Source organism: Molossus molossus, unplaced genomic scaffold (assembly GCF_014108415.1).
Source record: "Molossus molossus isolate mMolMol1 unplaced genomic scaffold, mMolMol1.p scaffold_m16_p_8, whole genome shotgun sequence".
In the NCBI taxonomy this organism is placed as follows: domain Eukaryota; kingdom Metazoa; phylum Chordata; class Mammalia; order Chiroptera; family Molossidae; genus Molossus; species Molossus molossus.
This window is the reverse complement of record NW_023425402.1, coordinates 74,887,747-74,908,235: the sequence shown is the minus strand read 5'-3', so window position 1 is coordinate 74,908,235 and position 20,489 is coordinate 74,887,747. Positions and strand designations below refer to the sequence as shown.

Sequence of the window (20,489 nt, the reverse complement as noted above, 5' to 3'; positions counted from 1 at the left end):
TTTCATGATGGTTTCAGTATTTTATATTTGAAGTCCTAGTCAACGTCTAGTTTAGGCCTATTTTAATCCTTCTACTTGGGGTGTCAAGTTGTATAACCCTAATTACATTGATGAAAGAACCCTAATTACATTGATGAAAGACTACAAAACAAAATGAAGAAGCCTGTGAAGAAGGGGAATTAATCCTTTCCATGGACTTCGTAGTTGGTAGTTGAATTTTAGAAGTGACCTTCTTGTCCTGTCAGCTCACAGGCACACTGAGTCTGGGCAGATTACATGCCTGCATCCCCATGTGGTCTCTAGCTGATTAGCCACTTAATACTGTAAAATTACAAGCTAGTAGAATTTTGATGTTTTTAGGTAGTTGTACAAATCATAAACCTAAGTCACAAAGTTGATTATATATGTGTGTGTGTGTGTGTGTGTGTGTGTGTATGTATGTGTGTGTGTATATACATATAGATGATAGATAGATAGATATGACTTAAAAATTCAATCTCACTGTTATTCTGGAGAGAGAGAGAGAGAGAGAGAGAGAGAGAGAGAGAGAGAGAGAGAGAGAGAGAGAATATGCCTGGTGTTGGGCTCTAATGCCTGGTGTTGGTATAGATAATTTCCAGAGATCACCGATCACTGGAATTAGATTCTTGGAGAAACCACTCTTGATGCTCCATTCAGGGCATTGTGACCACCTTGTTTTCTTTTTCGATTCCAACTTTAACTTATAGAAATCCCACAGGATGAGGAACCCATTTTGAGAAACATGTCACAGAAACTTAGGAAATGTAAGAAGCTAAGCAGTTAGTGTCAGATTTTCCCTTAGGGAAAAAAGATTTTTAAAAAGTTAATATATACTACAGTGGTAACTCAAGTTGGTTCTGTAATAGTACATTGTATGAATGATCATTTTTGACCGAGCAACAGTCTTCTATGGGAGAGCTTTATACTCTCTTGGAGTCATTGATTGTATATGGCACTGGCTTCCATTCAGACCTGGAGTTGACACAAATCACCCATGACCTGTTTTTCTGTTCTTGGGTCAGATGTATTCCAAAAGCTTTTGAATTTATAAAGTGTTTTAAGAAATTTACAGGAATGGAAAGTTTGCCAAATGTAATAAATTTAATAGGAGAACCAAATCAAACTTAGATGTAATCTCAAAGTGTTTTTGTGGTTTCATATAGCTAGCCTTTCCAGAGGCTCATTGGTTTCTATTTCTGTGATGTGAGTTTATCTCGTTTCAGCATAGATTTAACGTTCAATGAGCATGATTACCCACCACATGCCAAGTAGTGTGCTAGGTGCAGTCACACAGGCTATGTTCACGTCATCTTTACATATATACCCTGTGAGAAATTATGATTCTTATTTTTTGAATAAAAAGAGTCTCATGTGTCTATTGGCCATCTGTCTATCCTCTTTGGAGCAGTGTCTATTCAGATTCTTTGCCCATTTTTAATTGGATTGTTTGTCTCCTTGTGTTGAGTTGTATGAGTTCTTTGTATATTTTGAAAATTAACCCCTTATCAGATGTATCATTAGCAAATAAGTTCTCCCATACTGTGGGTCCCCTTTTCATTTTATTAATGGTTTCTTTTACTGTGGAGAACCTTTTTAGTTTGATATAGGCCCATTTGTTTGCTTTTTCCTTTGTTTTTATTTTCCTAGGAGATATATTACTGAAAATACTGCTACATGAGATGTCTGAGACTTTACTGGCTGTGTTTTCTTCCAGGATTTTTATGTTTTCATGACTTATTTTAAGTCTTTTATCCATTTTGAATTTATTCTTATGTGTGGTATAAGTTGGTGGTCCAGTTTCTTTCCTTTTTTTTTTTTAATGTACCTGTTCAATTTTCTCAACATCATTCATTGAAGAGACATATTTACTCCATTGTATGCTCTTACCTCCTTTATCAGATATTAATTGACCATATTGGTGTGGGTCAATTTCTGGGCCCTCTGTTCTGTTCCATTGGTTTATATGCCTGTTCTTGTGCCAGTACCAGGCTGTTTCAATTACAATGGCTTTGTAGTATACTTTGATATCTGGTATTGTGAGTCTGTCAACTTTGTTCTTCTTTCTCAAGATTGCTGTAGCTATTTTTCTTGGGGTTCATATAAATTTTTGGAATATTTGTTCTAGATCTGTGAAATATGCCATTGATATTTTAATAGGGATTACATTAAATCTGTACATTTCTTTGGGTAGTTTGGACATTTTAATGATGTTAATTCTTCCAATCTATGAAAATAGTACTTGCTTCCATTTGTTTGTATCTTCTTCTATTTCCCTTTTCAATGTCTCATAGTTTTACAGTAGCTAAGATCTGGAAACAACCCAAGTGCCCATCAGTAGATGAGTGGATGAAAAAACTGTGGTATATTTACACAGTGGAATACTATGCAGCTGTAAGAAATGGTGTTGAGATGGCACGGAGGAACCTGGAGATTATTATGCTTAGCAGAATAAGCCAGTTAGATAAAGACAAGTATCACATGATCTCACTTATCTGTGGAATCTAATGAACAAAATAAACTGATGAAAAAATAGGTCCAGAGGCATGGTTGCTTGGAACAGAATAACAGATCTCAGATGGGAGGGAAAGGGAGGGATGGGAAGAGATTAACCAAAGATCTTATGTGTATATATGCATAACCCATAGACAGAGACAATAGAGTGGGGAAGGCCTGGGGTGGGGTGGGAGTTGGGTGGAGGGAGGCAAAAAGGAGGAAAATGGGGGAAGTCTGTAATACTGACAACAATTTCTGAAAAAGAGTCTCACAAAATCTGTTACTCAGCCATGATTATGTGATTAATCAGTGGTATTATTGGGGTTATAGATCAGGTTATTTTTACCCTTAAATCTATTATACTTTCCAATAAAGTTAATTTATAAGGAGAAAGTCCTAAAAGCACTACCTTATATGCATTTCATTGGTTGTTGGAAAATTCATCAAAGGAAGATCTGGTGCTGACTCATTAAAGGAAGTTGACACAGTGGGTTGGGTAATGCCATGGGCTTTGGAGTCAGGCCAGACTGGGATGAACCCTGGATCCTCAGCTGTGGAGAAAGTCATGACTTTGAGTAAAGTTGTTTGCATTTTAACTTCCAAGCCTCAGTTTCTTCATCTACTAGACAGTGGTAACACAACATCATTCCATAGGGTTGTAATGAAAGTGAATACAATATTGAATGTAGAGCATTCAGCAGAGTTCCCGGCAGATAGTACAGATTTTTTAAATTAAATTTGTTGGGGTAATGTTGGTTGATAACATTGTATAAATTTCAAGTGTACAACATTACAATTCAGTGTCTGCGTGCTCACCACCCAAAGTCTAGTTTCCTTCCATTACCAGACATTGGACCCCTTTTACCACTTTGCCCTCCCCCACTCCACTTCCCTGCTGGTAACTACCATTCTGTAGTCTGTATCTATGAGTTTGTTTTTGTTTGTGTTTGTTAATTTGGTACTTTTAGTTTTATATCCCACATATGAGTGAAATCATATGTTTTTGTCCTTTTCTGTCCTTATGTCAGTTGGCCTAATACCCTCAAGAGATCCATCCATGTTGCAAATGACAATATTTAATACATCCATTGTATGTATGTACTACATATTTATTTTGTCAGTGGACACTTTTTCCATGTTTTGACTATTGTGAATAATGCTGCAATGAACATAGGGAGTCCAAATTCTGGTAGGCATTATTAGTAGCAATCATAATGAGATAGGAATATAATATACACATCGGTTAAAGAAAGATATTAAATAAATATTGTGTTGGGGGACATCCTAAGACTTTCTTATTCATAAAATTGTATTGATCTCTCTGAAGATTTTTAGTGATAAACAACCCTTGTATAGTATTTATAACTTTATGTGATGCTTTTTAAAGAGATTTTAAAATGTGGAGTCATATTAGAATATTTTCAGATTATTTCCATATTTTAATTACTGTTGCTAATGGATTGGGAGTAGTGGCATGACTAAGTTCTATATAGGTGTATCCACCTTTTTAAAAAATGTATATGAACATAATTACATATATATTCTTTGTCATTGAAAATAATTATACAGCCATTATACAAGTTATACAGCCATTTTGACAAGCTCTTAGAACAGTTTTTCCTCTTGAAAATTATTCACTTTCTGCTAGTTATTGTCTTGCACAGTAGATCAAAGATTTGTCTATCAGCCAGGAGAAATTAATTTGGTTTTTATTATATGTAGATAAATTAATTTTGTTAAAATTTATAAAAGAAAAAAATTATGCAACTAATTGGTGACAGAGAGTTTTGGACTTTAAAACATTCCTGGTACAAGGAGTCCAGATTGGGAATGTACAGGATCAGTCTTCAGTTACATAGGTGTGCACATATATGTGTACTATTAAAGGTTGATTATATTTAAAAAAGCTGAAATTTTCCAAAATCAAGATATAACCATAGAATTTTATTCTTTTTATTTCCTGCAGATATTTAAAAGTTCTTCTGTGTATAGACTTGATCAAGATAGATCAAAGTGGTTAAAGTGATAACCTTGGACATTTGTCTTGGGATTTTTGTGATATACCACAAGGTTGAAAGTACAGAGAACCTTGTATAGAAGTATGAATTTTAATATAGACTCTTTGCAGATTTAATATGTCATTAGAATGAAGTAGATAAATCTGAGAATGGTTCATCCTTTTAGGGATACGCTAAATTTCTCTTGCTGGAAACTGACTTTTGAAAATGGTGTGTGTCTTAAATAGGATTAAATGGACGCAAGAAAGACAAATCTCCATCTGGAAAGGAGTGATGTGTATATATGTGTTCTACCTTATTCACACCATCATCACATTGCTAATCATCTTTTTAACGAAGCAGTGAGGAATAGTTTAACCTTTAGGTCTTTAATGTATGATCTACTTTGTAGCAAAAACATCTCAAATTCACATTATAATCCCATCATTTCTTTTCTCAGATGATGAAACATGCTTGGTATAATTATAAACATTATGCCTGGGGATTAAATGAACTGAAACCTGTATCTAAAGAAGGCCATTCAAGCAGTTTGTTTGGTAAGTAGAATATACTTTGTGTCACTTGTCACAATACAAGTGACAGTAACTTCTCTATAATTAGTTGACTTTTGGGTGGTAGAGATGTTTGTGTGACCCTCCAGACCATGTTGCTAGGAAACTTGCACACCTAATGGAGTTCTCTGCAAGGACTGTGCATAGCATGTCCTTCAGAGCATTGGCACATATTACAAGCACCTGTGTACCTTAGCAAATGCTAATACCTGGGACACACTTCCAAAGATTCTCAACTAATGGATACAGGTGCAGCATCGTGATTTCTAGATCCCAGGTTGATACCCAGCAGAGGAGCACTTGGTCGGCTGCATTAACTGCTTCCTATCAGGTAAAAGCTGTGTCTTGATCAATGAGCTGGCCAAGGCAGCTAGCCATGGTGATCTTCACTGTGTCTCAGTGACTCACCTTGGTTCTAAGTTTCTCTGTTTGCACATGGACAAGAATGTGAGGGTGGATTCGGTTAGTTATGTGAACTTCCATTTATCCACCTTGGCATGCTTTATTGTATTTGATCCTCACAGCATCCCTGTTGTGGAGGTGAAGAAGCTAAGTTACAGAAAGGTTAGGTGGATTCCTTGGGTCACAGAGCTACCCAATGTTCTTTCCCCTGCACTCAATTCCTTTTAACCCCCACTATTTTGTTTATAAGTAACAAGAGAAAGGTCAAGGAGTATTACTCTGACACTTTCAAATTTACCATAGAAAATGTTACTTTCTAGTCCTGGCTGGTTGCTCGGTCGGTTGGAGCATCATTCCATACACCAGAAAGGTTGAGGGTTCAATTCCCAGTCAGGATACATACCTGGGTTGGGATTTGATCCTTGGTTGTGGCATGTATGGGAGGCAACTTATCAATGTTTCTCCTGCATATCGATGTTTCTCTCTCTCTCTCAAATTAAAAAAAAAAAAAAAAATTCCTTGGGTGAGGATTAAAAACAAAACAAAAGTTACTTTCTATACTGTAACTGAACGTGTTCAATAGTATGAAGTCATATAACAACCAACAGTAATAGCTGACACTGTGAGCCAGGTGCCATTCATCTCATTTAACCTCATTCCTATACACATTTTATAGATGAGAAAAATGAAGCTCAGAGAAAAGTTTGCCCGGTGTCAGGCAGCTACTAACTGCAAGCTGGGTCTTAAACCCAGGTGTGACTAAGGTCAGAGCACTCTTAGTCACCACACTAAGCTTTTCCACTCATGTGTGACCTTCCATGTGTTTGACTCTACTGCTAGCACTGGTGTTAATAAACACAATACAAGACTTTTCAGAGTCATGTCGTAATGCAGAAGAATTGTGTGTCAGTACAGAATTATCCAAGTACTAGATGGTTTAGTAGATATTCATATGAAGTCCTGGGGGACCAGTAGAACCTCAAGTAGAGAGAAGGGCGTTCATTGTAAGAACAGGTAGAGATCTCTGGGAAGAGTGGAATAAAGGCTGGTTGGTCTGTCACAGGGACGCCTTTCAGAGGTGAAGAGAGCCTAAGCTGGAGTAGTGGCAGTTAAAGTAATTTCTGATGTTTCTAAAGCAGTGTTTGAGAACATGGTCACCGGTACATGGGTGATGAATAATAGGAACTGAAGAGAGAAACTCAGAAACTTCATGCAGATTTACAAGCTTTATTTTTTTTTTAATGTTTACTATAACTTTTAAAATGTAATCTTGTTTTTGCTTTTGTCTCTATGAAAGTTTCTTATACCATTAAGAAGTCAGTTATGTGTAAATTTGCAATAATCAAACAGATTATTTGGTTCTCGAGTAGATTGGTGATTTTTAAATTTATTATTGAACATTATAAACCTACTAAATCTTTTACTGTGAAATGTGGAGATGAACAAGACATGACTTCTCTATTCTAAAGAAGTTTACAGACTAAAAGAGATACATATAAGTAATTATTATAGAAAACAGAAAGTGCAAAAGCAATGTAAAGTTGAGGGAGTTCAGCAGAAATAAATCACAGTCTGGAGTGGCTACTTGGGTGGAAGGGGAGAGGAGGGGAGGATCAGTCAGAGCTTCAAAGAGGGAGTCAAATTCCATTTCAGAGTAATGGTTTCTTAGAGCTATCACTCAACAATTTTAGAGTTAATTCTGTTTAAACAGTTGTACACAGGTGCACTTTGATATAATTGCTTTAAAATTAATGTGTGTTGCTCCTATTTTTTAGGTCTTTTTTCTTTTTTTTTTTTTTTGCTAGAGAATGCAATCACAAATAAAATTTCTGACCGATTTATTTTGTTTTATTTTGTTTTGACCGATTTATTTTCAACAGTTCAGAAGAAACTAAAGATTAGTGTATACAGCTATAGCCTGTAATAATTTTTAGTTTGGCTTTTGTGCAGTTTTTAAATTTTCCTTCTCTGAAAGAGTTTTAGACTGTGTTCAATATTACTGTGTATTAATAAATTGAGCATTACCCTCTCTTTTTCCAAGGTATGGTCAATTTGCATGTAAGTATCTGTCAAAAGTAATTTATTGAATAAAATGTTTTCTGGTATTCATAGGTAGTATCAAAGGAGCAACAATAGTAGATGCTCTGGATACACTTTTTATCATGGAAATGAAAGAAGAATTTGAAGAGGCAAAATCATGGGTTGAAGAAAATCTAGATTTTAATGTGGTAAGTTAAACAGAAGTTGTCAATTCAGTTCTCAAATCTGATTTAATATGGATAAATTTTTTATTGGGTAGATTATTGTGTTGTACCCTAGCAGAAACAAATCATGCAACTTTTAAGTAGTATCATACTGTATTCTTAACTTGCCCTCCCTAGCTACACATATACATGTCTTTGTTTTTTGGCAATTTAAAAGTAAGAAAAAAGAAATGAATATTTTTCCAGACCTACATGTGCCAAGTATTCTTATTCAAGTTATACAACAACCCTATGAGTCAGGTATTGTTGTCACACCTTTACAGATTAGAAATCTGAGCCTCAGAGTTTCAACCAGACCTCACACCTGGCTCCACATCACAGCTGTGAGTCTAGCTCAGCTGTGTAGTTCTAACCTCATAGTTTCCAACTAAGCCAAGGAGCATCATTATGATTTTGTGAAATTCACATTTGTTAAGGGAGTGCAGGGTGCCAGATGGGGAGCTGCAGTTTAACGGGAGACCACAAGAGGAGTTGAAATAAATAAGTTAATTGCTCTCAGGTCTGAAAGAAGTACAAGGCTTGCATCCAGGGACCACACAGGAAGGTTAAGGCAGAGTACAGACAGACAGACAGGACCTGGAACACATGCCTTTACTAGGTTGGGTAGAGTGCTTTGGCATTTCCAGGCTAAGGACAGGTTGGTCAATTCAAACCCAAAAAAGCGGGATTTTGATAAACTCTACTGGGGTCTTTTCTAACGGAAGGCCTGGGAGGCAGGGGAGTCTTATCAGAAGGGCTGGCTGGGGAATCATATCAGGATCTTACGTGGACTCCGCCAGCTGTTATCTGGGGCACGCGCTTGCGTGAGGGGCTAATCTCAGTGTAAGGTGCCCACAGGCCGTGTGGCACCTACGTAGTCCGAGCAGAGGCAGTGATTCCATGGAAGGGCTCGGCTAACCGTGCGACACTCACCCAGCAGCCGCCTCTCCTTTCCCTTCAAGAAGGCTTCACACTTCGTGGACTGTATATCCTCAACTATAAAGTTTGTCAGTATATATTTTAAATCGTTTTTAGAATTTTGTGCATGTATTATTATTCTTTTTTAATTTTTTTAATTTATCCTCACCCAAGGACATTTTTGCATTTATCTTCAGATAGAGCAGGAGAGAGGGAGGAAAAGAAAGAGAGAGAAACATTGATGTGAGAGAGACACATCAACTGGTTGCCATCCACATGACCCCAACTGGGGCCGGGGACGAACTGCAACCAATGTATGTGCCCTTAGCGGGAACCGAACCCGGGACTCTCTGGTCCGCGGACCAACGCTCTAACCGCTGAGCCAAACCAACCAGGGCGTATTATTGTTCTTAATGAATACCTCAAAACCCACTGTACACGAGGGGGAAGGTTCAGAATTAAGGATGGGGGACACTTCTAACTCTCTAATAACTTTGACTTGGAAGGAGCATGGGCTTCCCCGGTAGAGCCTTATTTTATCCAGTTCAAGTATCTGCAGAGGTGCATAGATCTGGGAAGAAAACTACGGATACACCCCAGTGGATGAGTTTTCTGGTTTTAGTTTAAAAATAATCCGAGGACAAAGAATCTAGAACAGATTTTTGGTTATTCCTTACTCATTCATTAATTCATCCATGTATTAATTATTTACTAAATATCTTTTAAGGGTCACGTACTTATCCTCCTGGAGCTTATAGTCCAGGAGGAAAAGTAGTCTAAGTACCTACCTATGGCTGGGTCTTCTCCAGAAGGGAGAAAAGAGAAGACACTACTGCTTCAAGACTACTGAGACACCAGGTGGCTTTCTTCATAGGCTGTCTCCTCTCGTCTCTGATCATTATACAGGGAATTGAAAGTCCCTGTTTTTGTAGATGAAGAGGTTCTTGCTTAATCTGCCCCAGATCATGCAGCAAGAGCTGCCTAACTCAGTGACCCTGTTTTTATTGGAGAGGAAATACATAAGAGTTGAGAAATACATAAGCAGACAGAATTTGAGTCCTCCAAGGTTAGGTATGTAATCTTAGTAGCACAGTGCTCATTGCGTGCATTGTTCCATAGTTATTCAATAAATAGTAATTAAATTAATGAGAAGCTAAGTTGTTTTATCCTGCTTCCCCATAGACTCAGCTGGAAGATGAGCTGACAGGGTACAAGGATGGCTGTATTGATTCGTATGTTTACATGCCTGAAGTGACCTGGAGTTCAAGTGCAGTGATCTAGTTGTTTTTACCTATCCTGCTTCCAGGATAGACTTGTGGTGGACCATTATAGGAAGGTCATTAACATAAGAGTTTGGGAATTTCTAAATTTAGAACTGAGTTTCCTGTTCTTTACTGTCACTTTAAAGTTCTGATTTCTCTTTACATGAGAAATACTGAAAATTATCTTCAGTAGTGAATTTTATGGACTGTAGAAATTTTCTCCAGGTAACAATTTCTCATGTAAACTCTTAGAAAAAGTCAAAGCTACATGGAAATTATTCTTAAAAAGCTTTGTTCTGGCTCTGGCCAGTTTGGCTCAGCGGTTGAGCCTCGGCCTGCGGACCAGGGAGTCCCGGGTTCGGTTCCTGCTAGGGGCACATACCACAAAAACAAACAAACAAAAAAAACTTTGTTCTGCACTGAGGTAAAGTGTTGTCTCTGTATGAGAGGCCAGGTGTTAAGAATGACAAAGAAAAGATGATGAGCTTCCTCCAGATGCTAACTGGCAACACATTGAGATTGTGATCTTTGGCACACAGCTGGATTGTAGTTTTTATTGTAATGAACACCATGTTTTAAATAACAGAGATACTTGTGGCAAAAGTGAATTTATTTTTTAAATTTCCAAACTGTTCCCTTATCTAATCTGAATGCCACCCCACTTTATAGGAAAGTAAGTTGTAGGGTTCCCAATCTGGAGGATGTAAATTGATTTTAAGAAGTGACTTTAGATTTTCTCAAATGTCTGATGAGTATTTGGCTTAGGTCCAGAGCTCTAGGCCATACAGCCTAAAAGAAGTGAGTTTTGCCTCAGTATTGTTCTTGGAATGGGTCTCTCTTAGAACAGCATTATATTTTAGTGGGAGAGGTGGGGGAGAGGGTGTGGGGGCATAACTAAGTTGAATATCCTGTTGAATGGAGTTATTCAGTATTTTCCATCTGAATGCTAATCAGTGCTTGCCTAGAGAGATGATTTGGGTTTTGGCTTTTAAGAGGATACTGAGCAGTTTGCTCTGATAGTTATTAGTAATAGATTGGACTGCTACTTGAGGGCTCCTCTGGACCTGCATGGTAAAATCAACCTATTAGTATGGAAAAGATGGTTATTTGCCTACCTTTGTGACCCAGAGAATTTATACTTTGTTCATCTTAAGAGGTTTATCGTGTTACTTAAGTATGAAACTAAAAGCTGCTAGGACGTATGTTACCCTAAGTTACACTGCTTAATATTGCAACCTAATCTGTTAAAAGGAGTTTTATACTTAGTCTTAATATTCAAAATGTTTATAAAGCACACAGTTTGAAGTACCATTTATAAATGAAGGTGTATACTCAGCCTAGACATAGGCAAGGCTTATAGGCAGTTATCTGTCTTTAATTAGTGGCTTTGAAAAGTCTCTTATTTCTAATGTTTTTCTTGGTAATGTAAAGCATGGTTATAATACATGTTAGTAGTGGAAAATCATTACTAAACATAAATACTGCATTGGATTGTAGTGGGACAGTTATTACCACACGGAGTTAATATTGGATGGTAGTCGAGCATTTGTTATTAAACATAGTTATTGTATTGGTTTGTATTGGGGCAACCTGCTTGTATCTTACGTATGGGAACAGGCTGAGAAACCCAGGCTTGTAATTTATTGAGTAGAAAGCTGACAGGGAATTGGGAAAAAAAGAGAGAGCGATACTTACCTTTTTTAAAGTCTCTAAGAATTAGCATTGAACACTCAAAATAGGATTAGCATATTTTGGGGGGGAGGAGTTCTTTTCCAAGAGTGCTTTTTTCAATTTAATGGAATCTGCTGGATCTATTAAGTGGTGTGGAATCATAGGATAACAACTAAGGAGAATTCTGGTACAAATTTGAGTCTAAGTAATTATCACTCGTCTTGAAGGTGCAAAGAAAACATATGTCCTTTAGGGGAAGTGTTTGCCTCTATAGTTCCTCAATCAAAAGGACACTGGCTGGATTGTTCCCAAACCTAAATTTGTTAGTCTAGTGATTAACCCTGTTATATCATTTACTGAGATCTATTAAAATAGATCAGTTTATAGATAATTTCAGTGAACAAATTGGTTATAAAAAGCACAACCTAATAAATTTCTCTGAGTTGTTTGAAAGCTCTCTTGGCTAGTGGGAGGAAGTTGGTCTTTCCTGCATTTGTTTTGAAATATTCACTTTCCCTCTAGCCCAGACAAGGTTAGATGCTTCACACCCGTGAGCTCATGATCTGTTGATTGGAAGAACACCTTTCTTTCTCAGTAGAGAAATGGAGCAAAATTTTAAGGATTGGGGGAGGGAGATATACAAAATGATTTATTGACTTAAACTCTTTTTTTCCCTTTTAGAAATCTTTATCAGTTTAATATTTTTATATATATGTATAGTAAATCAGAGGACAAAAATAGGGAAAGGGATGAACAGTTATAATAGAAATAAATGATCAGTCTAAGATAACTTGAGAAATTGGTACCGAGACCTAATTTTACTGTGCTTTGTAAGACTTAACTCTTGATATTAGGTGTAAACTTAGTTCCGCCATATATTGTATTAAATTTGTATGCAAATCTGGTTAAGTGTGTTCTTTAATTCATAGGGTGTTGGTCGAGGAAAGTCAAAATGAAAGAGCAGTGTCTCCAATTCATATTTTTTTGTGAATATGCCTCTAGCCAAAAATGCCCAACTTCTACTTGTTCTCATCAATTGTGATATTAACTAATAGGTGCATGCAATTTAAACAGAAGTCTGGATCTACGTCTCAACTGGAACTCACATACAGTGTGTACCAGAAGCCATAGATAACATAGGGCATATGCCTGGAGAGCAAACATGGATGAAGGAGATGGCAAAGTTCGCGGTCATTGTTAGGATAAGTCACAAGAGATTATAGTGTTACAAACTGTTAGGGTTCCTCCTTTACATACTGGCCTCCTCTGCCTTGGGCCCTCTTCTATCATCAGGGTAAGTCACTGGAAAAGTTTTAGAACATCCTAAAAGATGCTGCATGAGAATATTAAGAGGAGGAATATTTTATTTAAATTTAGTAAGATTATTTTAATAGACATTGGAATCAGAAGTTTATAAAAATGGCCTAAAACTCTCAGATTTTAGAAATTTACTTTGGAAAATCCAGATGTCATATAAATTATATCAAGCCCAAAAGCAAGTTTGGTCAGGAGTCTATATTTTAAAAGAGGGGTTTTAACCATTGAGAAATAGTGCCTCCTCTGAGGGTCAGAGATGTATCAGTTTGCATACTAGAATTTAGACTATTATGATTGCAGAGTTTCTGATTTTCCAGTAACCCCTGTGGAAGGTCATTGAAGCTGAGCTTCTGTACAGTGGTAATAGCAGCCTCTCTCTTCTGGGTGCTTTCCCTGTGCCAGGCATTGTGCACAGTGCTTTACTTTCACAGGCTCATGGTGCCTTGTGAGGAATGCATTGTTCCTTTTACAAATGAGACAACCAAGACAGGAAGAGTAAGTGACTTGCCTAGGATCCCACATTCAGCTAGCTCCCAAATCAACCTTCAATCCCAGATTTTTCTGACTCCAGGGTAGTGTTTCTATGTTCTGCTGCCCACGATATGGTCAGTCAGTGTGTTACAGTGGGAGAATTGTTATCTTCTTAGTCCTCGTCACCTAAGGATCTATAAAGAGTAACCTAAAGTGTCTAAATTTCAATCTTCTGACCTAAAATGTAATATAGCCCAGAAAGTTGAAAGAGCTCTCAAATTAAGTTTTCTAAATAATTTAGATTTCACTTTGAAAAAAAAGAAAGGAAAAAAATTTATATATTGGGAATTCAGATGTAATTCTGGTTTTCAAAAGGAGGTAGATATAATAACCGTTGAGTGATACTATAGTGATGTGACATTCCCAAGCCAGATTTTGAAAGACAAGGACAGAGCAATCACTGCGGAGCTGCGTGGATTCACTCAGCCATGTTTGCTTCTTGCTAGATCTGTGGAATTCAAAAGACAAAACAACTGACCTTGAACATGGCACTTTGCACGGTCATCTCTCAATATCTTACAGATAAAGCAGGATAAATAGAATTTATGTTCTAGAATACATGGCTGGATCAATAACTGGTTGAACAACTGTACCCAGTAAGTGATTGATATATATGTAACTCAAGATATGTTCCTGGTGGTGTTTGAAATGCCTCATTCCTCTACCTTGCAATAATTCTCAAATGTCTATATAAAAGTCCTGATTATTGAAAAATTTTATAGGAGGAAGAAAGAATACATGTCTAATGAACCCACAGCCAGAGTAAGAATATAAAATCCTCTTAACAGGCTTCCATAAGCAGAAATGTGAAGCATTGTTCTCAAGTTTAAAAACTGAAGAACACAATTACAAAGTAAGAGTGATACAATTTAAGGGCTTAGATTCATTATATTTTATTATTAGACATTATTACCCTTAGACATAAGAAATACAGCTGTGTGATCCAAAACAAATTAATGGATTCCCTTTTCTTTTCTTATCAGTAATTTTTAGAAATATTTACATAGACTCATTCAGAGTTATATACCTCACAGATAAATTGCACCTATATAGGGTGCTTTTAATCAAATTATATTAGGTGCATGTTGCAAATTATGAAATATAATTAAATAACTCACCAGACAGTGTCTCATGATACTTTTGCCTAACTGAGACCCACTAAGTCTTCCTCCTAAGTAGTTTTCATAATATTTTTACAGAAAATTTAAAAATAATTTTTCTTTTTTACTTAAACAGTTACTTAGCTTTAATTGTATGATCCTTATATATTTTTAGAGACATCATGTTAGAATTAAATGAAACTGTATCTCCTTTTTTCCCCTTGGAACTGTTTTCTTCCACTATAATGTAATCTCCATGAGTTTGCGGACCGTGTCAGCCTTCATTGCCATATCCCTAGAACCTAGGACAGTGCCTGCACATAAGAGTTGGTTCGTAAATGTTTATTAAAGGAAATAATATCTCAGGTCATTTTGACTAAGTTTATCTGCTGGATATTTACTCCATATATTATAATTTGCTATTCTCCCCATGGTTATCAGTAAATGGCTTGATGTTAGGCAGCAGTGAACAATTACTACTGAGTGGGCCAAAAGAACATGAAAAGAAGCTAAAAAGCTTAAAGTGTACTGTACATCTATTGTAGGTTGGTTGAACTAAATTATCTAGTAACAGAATGCATGACAAATGCATTTATTAGTCAGATATCATACAATAATAAAAGTATTGGCAATAGTTACTAATTATTGCCACAATGATAGGACCATTAATAAAGAGACTTGGTGCATTATCATGTCAGGTGATATTGGAGTTAAGGTAGCAGAGCCCTGGACTAAGAATGGAGTGCTCAAGTTCAAATCCTGGTTCAACTACTTATTAGTTGTTTGACCTTAAAAAGTCACAGTAACCACTATAAATCTGAGTCTCTCCATTTGTAAAATGGACATAAGGATAGCAATTATTTCATAGGGTTGGTGTGCGGATTAAAAGACATGTAAAGAAATTAGCACATGGTCTGACATGTTGTAAATAATAATAAAAGCATGCTATTATTGATATAAATAAGAGCTGTTTCAGCAATGTACATCGTATATGATGATTATCATCTCCTTTATGCAAAGGTGAAATTCCTTCTCAGAGAGGTGTGACTGTTCCAGTGTGCAGGCAGAAAGTTGGAAACCAGCACTAGAACGAAGTCCCCCAACTTAAAATCTGATTTGCATTTTAGCTGTGCTACATTAACATGAAGTAAGAAGGATGCTAGAATAATGTTGAACTATGAACCAAAATATGAGTCTGAATGGCCTTTCAGGAAGAAAAAGCAGACGAATCAAAGAAGAACATAAAATAGAAAAACAGAAAGCTCCAGCCCTAGCGCATCTACACGAATAGAGAACACTGAGCATTGTGTCTGCTGTTGAATAGAGGGAGGAAACAACTTACACCATAAGTATTTTTATAATTGTGATTTTAAGGGTCAAAATTATTTTATCTGTTTACATACTTTCACATATTTTTTTTTCCTCTTGTATATAAATCTCTCTGGGCAAGCATATATGATTTGAACAAAATTAAAAAATTTATCACACTTTCTCACAATGATATTTTTCTCAATTATGTACTGTCATTTATGTCTGAACCTCCTTTACTTTGTTTCTACAGAATGCTGAAGTTTCTGTTTTTGAAGTTAATATACGCTTCGTTGGTGGACTACTCTCAGCCTACTATCTGTCTGGAGAAGAGGTAATGAAAAGTGGTGTGTAGATGTGAATCATAAAATGTCTCAAAATTACATTTGTAGGGTAAATATGCTTTTTGTGGTATATATTTAGGGGATATCCACTGAATTTTCATGAGCCTCCAGCATAATCTGAATGTCACATAATATGTACTGGTTAACTGGGCACACTGGGAAGGCAGAACGTGTTGTCAGGAAGTGGTAAGAATGCCTTTCAAAAAGCCTGGCTTGATTATGTTAGGGATAGTGTGATTATAACTGCAAATTATATATGTCTATGGATTGAATAAAGAGGTTTAGTGTAGTGGCAGGCTTGTGGGTGAATTTTTTTTCTTTAAAAATTACTTTAACATTAGTATAAAGTTAGCTTAATAAAAACTTTTAAAAGGAAGAAAGCTTGGCAAGTAAGATACAAAAATTACAGTATTTAAAAAAATTGAGGGGGCAAGTGAGATACTCAGCTCCCCAGTGAGGGGTCCTATAGGCCAGTATTCCTGTGTGAAGTGCATTGGTGCTTTTCCTAGGGTGAGTTAATTCATTATCTGCAGCTCAGAGTTTAATTTAGCTGCATTTTATTAATAGATTAAAGAAAGATTTTTCTATCATTCTCATGAAGAGCACAGATTTTCTTGAAACGTTTTGGACAACTTTATGAAGAACCTAACTGTCCACTAAGAGTTGCTGAGTGGACCCACCTGTAATGTTGACAGTGTTAAAAGCTGAGGTCAAGGAAAGGTGGTCATGTATTTCAATTGTACGTTGGTAAGATTTGTGTTAGCCTCAGCGGTTCTGCTGGAGGAAGAGTGGATCTTACCTAGGGTGGTACTTCATGTATTTCTATGCTCCTTCAGATTAAGCAGAGCAATAAATGATTAATAAGAAAAGCTGCTTTAATATTGTACCTATCTCTCAGGTACTTTGTTAGTCATAATAAAACAGCCCACACAGTCTTAATATTTTCTCTCTCTTTAGATTTTATTCTACCATAGATCTTTTCAAAGTCATATAGATGGCTTCTTTATTCCCCTATATCTCTTCTGTTTATATCTCTTTAAAATACGTGTGTGTGTGTGTGTGTGTGTGTGTGTGTGTGTATTGATTTTGGTGGGGCAAGAGAGGAAGGGAGAGAGAGATACAAACATCGATGTGAGAGAGAGACATTGCTCTGCTGCCTCCTGCACACTCCCTACTGGGGATTGAACCCGACACCTGGGCATGTGCCCTGACCGGGAATCGAACCAGGGCTTCTCAGTCCATGGCACAATGCCCAATCCACTGAGCCACACTGGCCAGGCTGACCTGTTTATATCTTAAAATCTGTTCTTCATTATGGACTTTGTCACCTTCTCAGCCAGAGTACAGAGACCCTCTGGTACATTATGCCTCTTTTGTTTTTCCAGTTCCAAATAATTTCATTTGTTCATTTTGGTTTAGGGTGTTCTGAGCATTAAGCAAGAGAATCCATGCTTTGAAAAAAACATACTTAAAATTACCTGATGTTATTTTAGCTAACAAATTTCTGCTTTTAGAATAGTTCTCTTTGAGTATCCAGTGCCTGGGTGTTCTCATTGTTTTTCACATGGCATACTTAGAGTGACCTTGGTTTTAGCTTTCTTCATCATTTATGTGGAAGTGAGACAATTTGGAGGGAAGAAGGGCTGCATCCTTCTATATCTGAGCTCAAATAGGATAATCAAGCATACAAAGAGAAACAAATACATGTATTTCTTCTAAATATACATCATGTTTAATTAGGATACTTTTTCACTCATAACAATATTTTAAGTTTATACACATATATTTGTTTCTGTATGTATGATTATTATAGACACATAAGTATTTACATACTTATATAAATATAATACACACAGATACTATAGTTTGCCTATAGATAAAATCATTTGCCTGTGACCTTGAAGGGTATTTTTTAAAATCCTATACTTAGCTAACCTTAGTAAACAAAGGGCAGCAAAGATTACGTCCATTGAAAATTATTTGTTTAGTATATTTGTTTGGTCCTTATTCCTGTACAAATGTCTTTATAAGATATAGATTTTTCTATATTTTAATATTATTATAAAAAGTTATGTAAGGTATTTTCTTATATACTTTTTCATTTCTATAGCATACATTTTAATTTTAGTTCATAAGAGTTTATCTTTTTATTTTACTCCTAACCTGAGGATATGTTTTTATTGATTTTTAGACAGAGAACAAGGGAGAGAGAGAAAAACATTGATGTGAGAGAGAAACATGGATCGATTGCCTCTCCTACGCACCAGGCTAGGGATTAATTCTGCAACCTTTGGTTTTTCGGGACTACACTCCAATCAACTAAGCCACACTGGTCAGGGCAGAATTCAGCTTCTTAGCATAGATTTTGCCTAACTATTCCCTAAACATTGAACAGTTGGGTTGTTTTCAATATTCTTGTATTTGAATAATGTAGCTAGAATCGGTCAATAAATATTTATTTCCTAAAGTGAGATTGTCAGGTAAAAAGTGACTAGTTAGAGACTGTTTCAGCATCACGTCCTGCTTCTTCCTCCCAGGTACCTCATCACTGACAGTTGCTTCTCACTGAGTAAGGCACTCAGGGGAACTGGCTATCAGGAATGTGATAAGGAAAAATTATTTTTCCCCAAGCCTATGCTTGAGGTATATGTTTCCATATCCACAGGAAATATTGAGCATTTATTTAGCAAAAAGAACACCAACATGCCCAAATTATGAATAAGTTGGTTTCAGATTGCTGATCCAGTTCCATACTAGACACTTTTATGTAGATCAAGGCATTTACCAGGATAATCTAAGAAAATCTATATTCCTAAATTATCTCATAGACGAGCTACTAAATTACCATAATTTAACAATCCAGCTTCATCACTGAGGCTCAGGAGTATTTTGAGAACATCTTATAAGTCATCATCAGAAGTATATAGTCCCCCATTGATATAAACTCAAAATTCCTAAATTTATATTACAAAAATGGAAGAGGAAGTACCACTGATTTGTGTTATGTGCTTCAGAAAAATTACAATTAGAAACACTGAACAATAATCAGGAATGCCAATTAAACTCTAAACCTATCAAAAGAACAAGAGGAAACGTTGAATATCTATAGTAAACTTTAATTTCAAGGTCAAATGCAGAAACTTTAAACACTCTAGCTCAGCTAAAATACCTTGTAATTTCACTGGGGAAAAACGTCAAGCCACCAGATTTTTAAAGTCTATATAAGAAATGCAAACAGTCACAAGCTCTACAAACAGGATAGAGATCAGATGAATACTGAATAGGAATGATCAGTATTAAAGATAAATAAAATAAATAACACTGCTCTATTATGAACTCAAGGGAATTTTAAGTCCTCATTGGAGAGAGTAAATAGCAGTGTCTGGAATATCATTATGGCAGGATAAATCTGTCTGAATACTAAAAATAACTCAGAAAAATCTACATCCTGCATTCTTTCTTAGAAATTCACAATGCACAGAAAAACAAACAAATTAAATTTTATTAATCTCAGTGTTTTCCATATTTAACTGGATTATAATGCCCTGTCCTTTTTCTATGTGACATTTTTTTAACACTAAGTTACAGATATTGTTTCCCCGAACAAATTCTGGAAAACACCATTGTAGAATAAGAGTCACCAAAGCAAAAATGATACTGAAAATTGGCAAATGCAAAACAAGGCATTGCAAGAGAAGATGATACACGTAATAATAGCATGTAATAATATCACATATTATTACTTGTTTTACAACAGAAACCAGTTGCTATATTGAGCAGAAAGTGAATTTTATAGGGCATAGTGATGCCACAGAATAAGAGAGAAGGCTGAAGGACAGGTTGGAACTAATAGTCTCAAATTGCCACAGAGGATCTCTCTGCCTTGATGATCACCCTGGGACATCCTATAATTAATAAACATGCACTATTTTTTTATACCCTTGTGAAAAAACAAAGTCCCAGGAGAAAGAGGTCAATTGGCAGTCGCACTTACATGTGGTCCCTTGGGACCTAGGGGGAATAAAAGAGTATGGTAGAAGCAGTCTGCCGGAGGATTTGAATTCAGTATCCTGTGAAGACCAAGGGAAAAGAAGTAGGAATAATTCTTGAACAGCAAATTGATGCCCTGTTGGAAGGGTGGAGAGAATAAATGGGAACCAAAAAACAATACAAAGGAAGAAAACATGGAAGTCTACTATGAAAAATAATGTTGTCAGAGAAAATAGACAAGCTTGTGGACATTGATAATTTAATGAAATGCTTCAATGATAATTGATAATGATAATTTAAAGAAAACTTTCCTGAAGTTT

At 36.2% G+C, this 20,489-nt stretch overlaps 1 protein-coding gene across 1 annotated transcript in view; it reads left to right on the top strand.

Annotated features, from left to right (window-relative positions):
• The window catches only part of MAN1A1 (mannosidase alpha class 1A member 1), a 158,490-nt gene that overhangs the window by 41,110 nt on the left and 96,891 nt on the right, over positions 1 to 20,489 (top strand). The window contains exons 2-4 of the mRNA XM_036248533.1: positions 4,972 to 5,068; positions 7,598 to 7,713; positions 16,089 to 16,169. Of these exons, the coding sequence (XP_036104426.1) occupies positions 4,972 to 5,068; positions 7,598 to 7,713; positions 16,089 to 16,169 (294 nt within the window). The remainder of the gene's footprint in view (positions 1 to 4,971; positions 5,069 to 7,597; positions 7,714 to 16,088; positions 16,170 to 20,489) is intronic.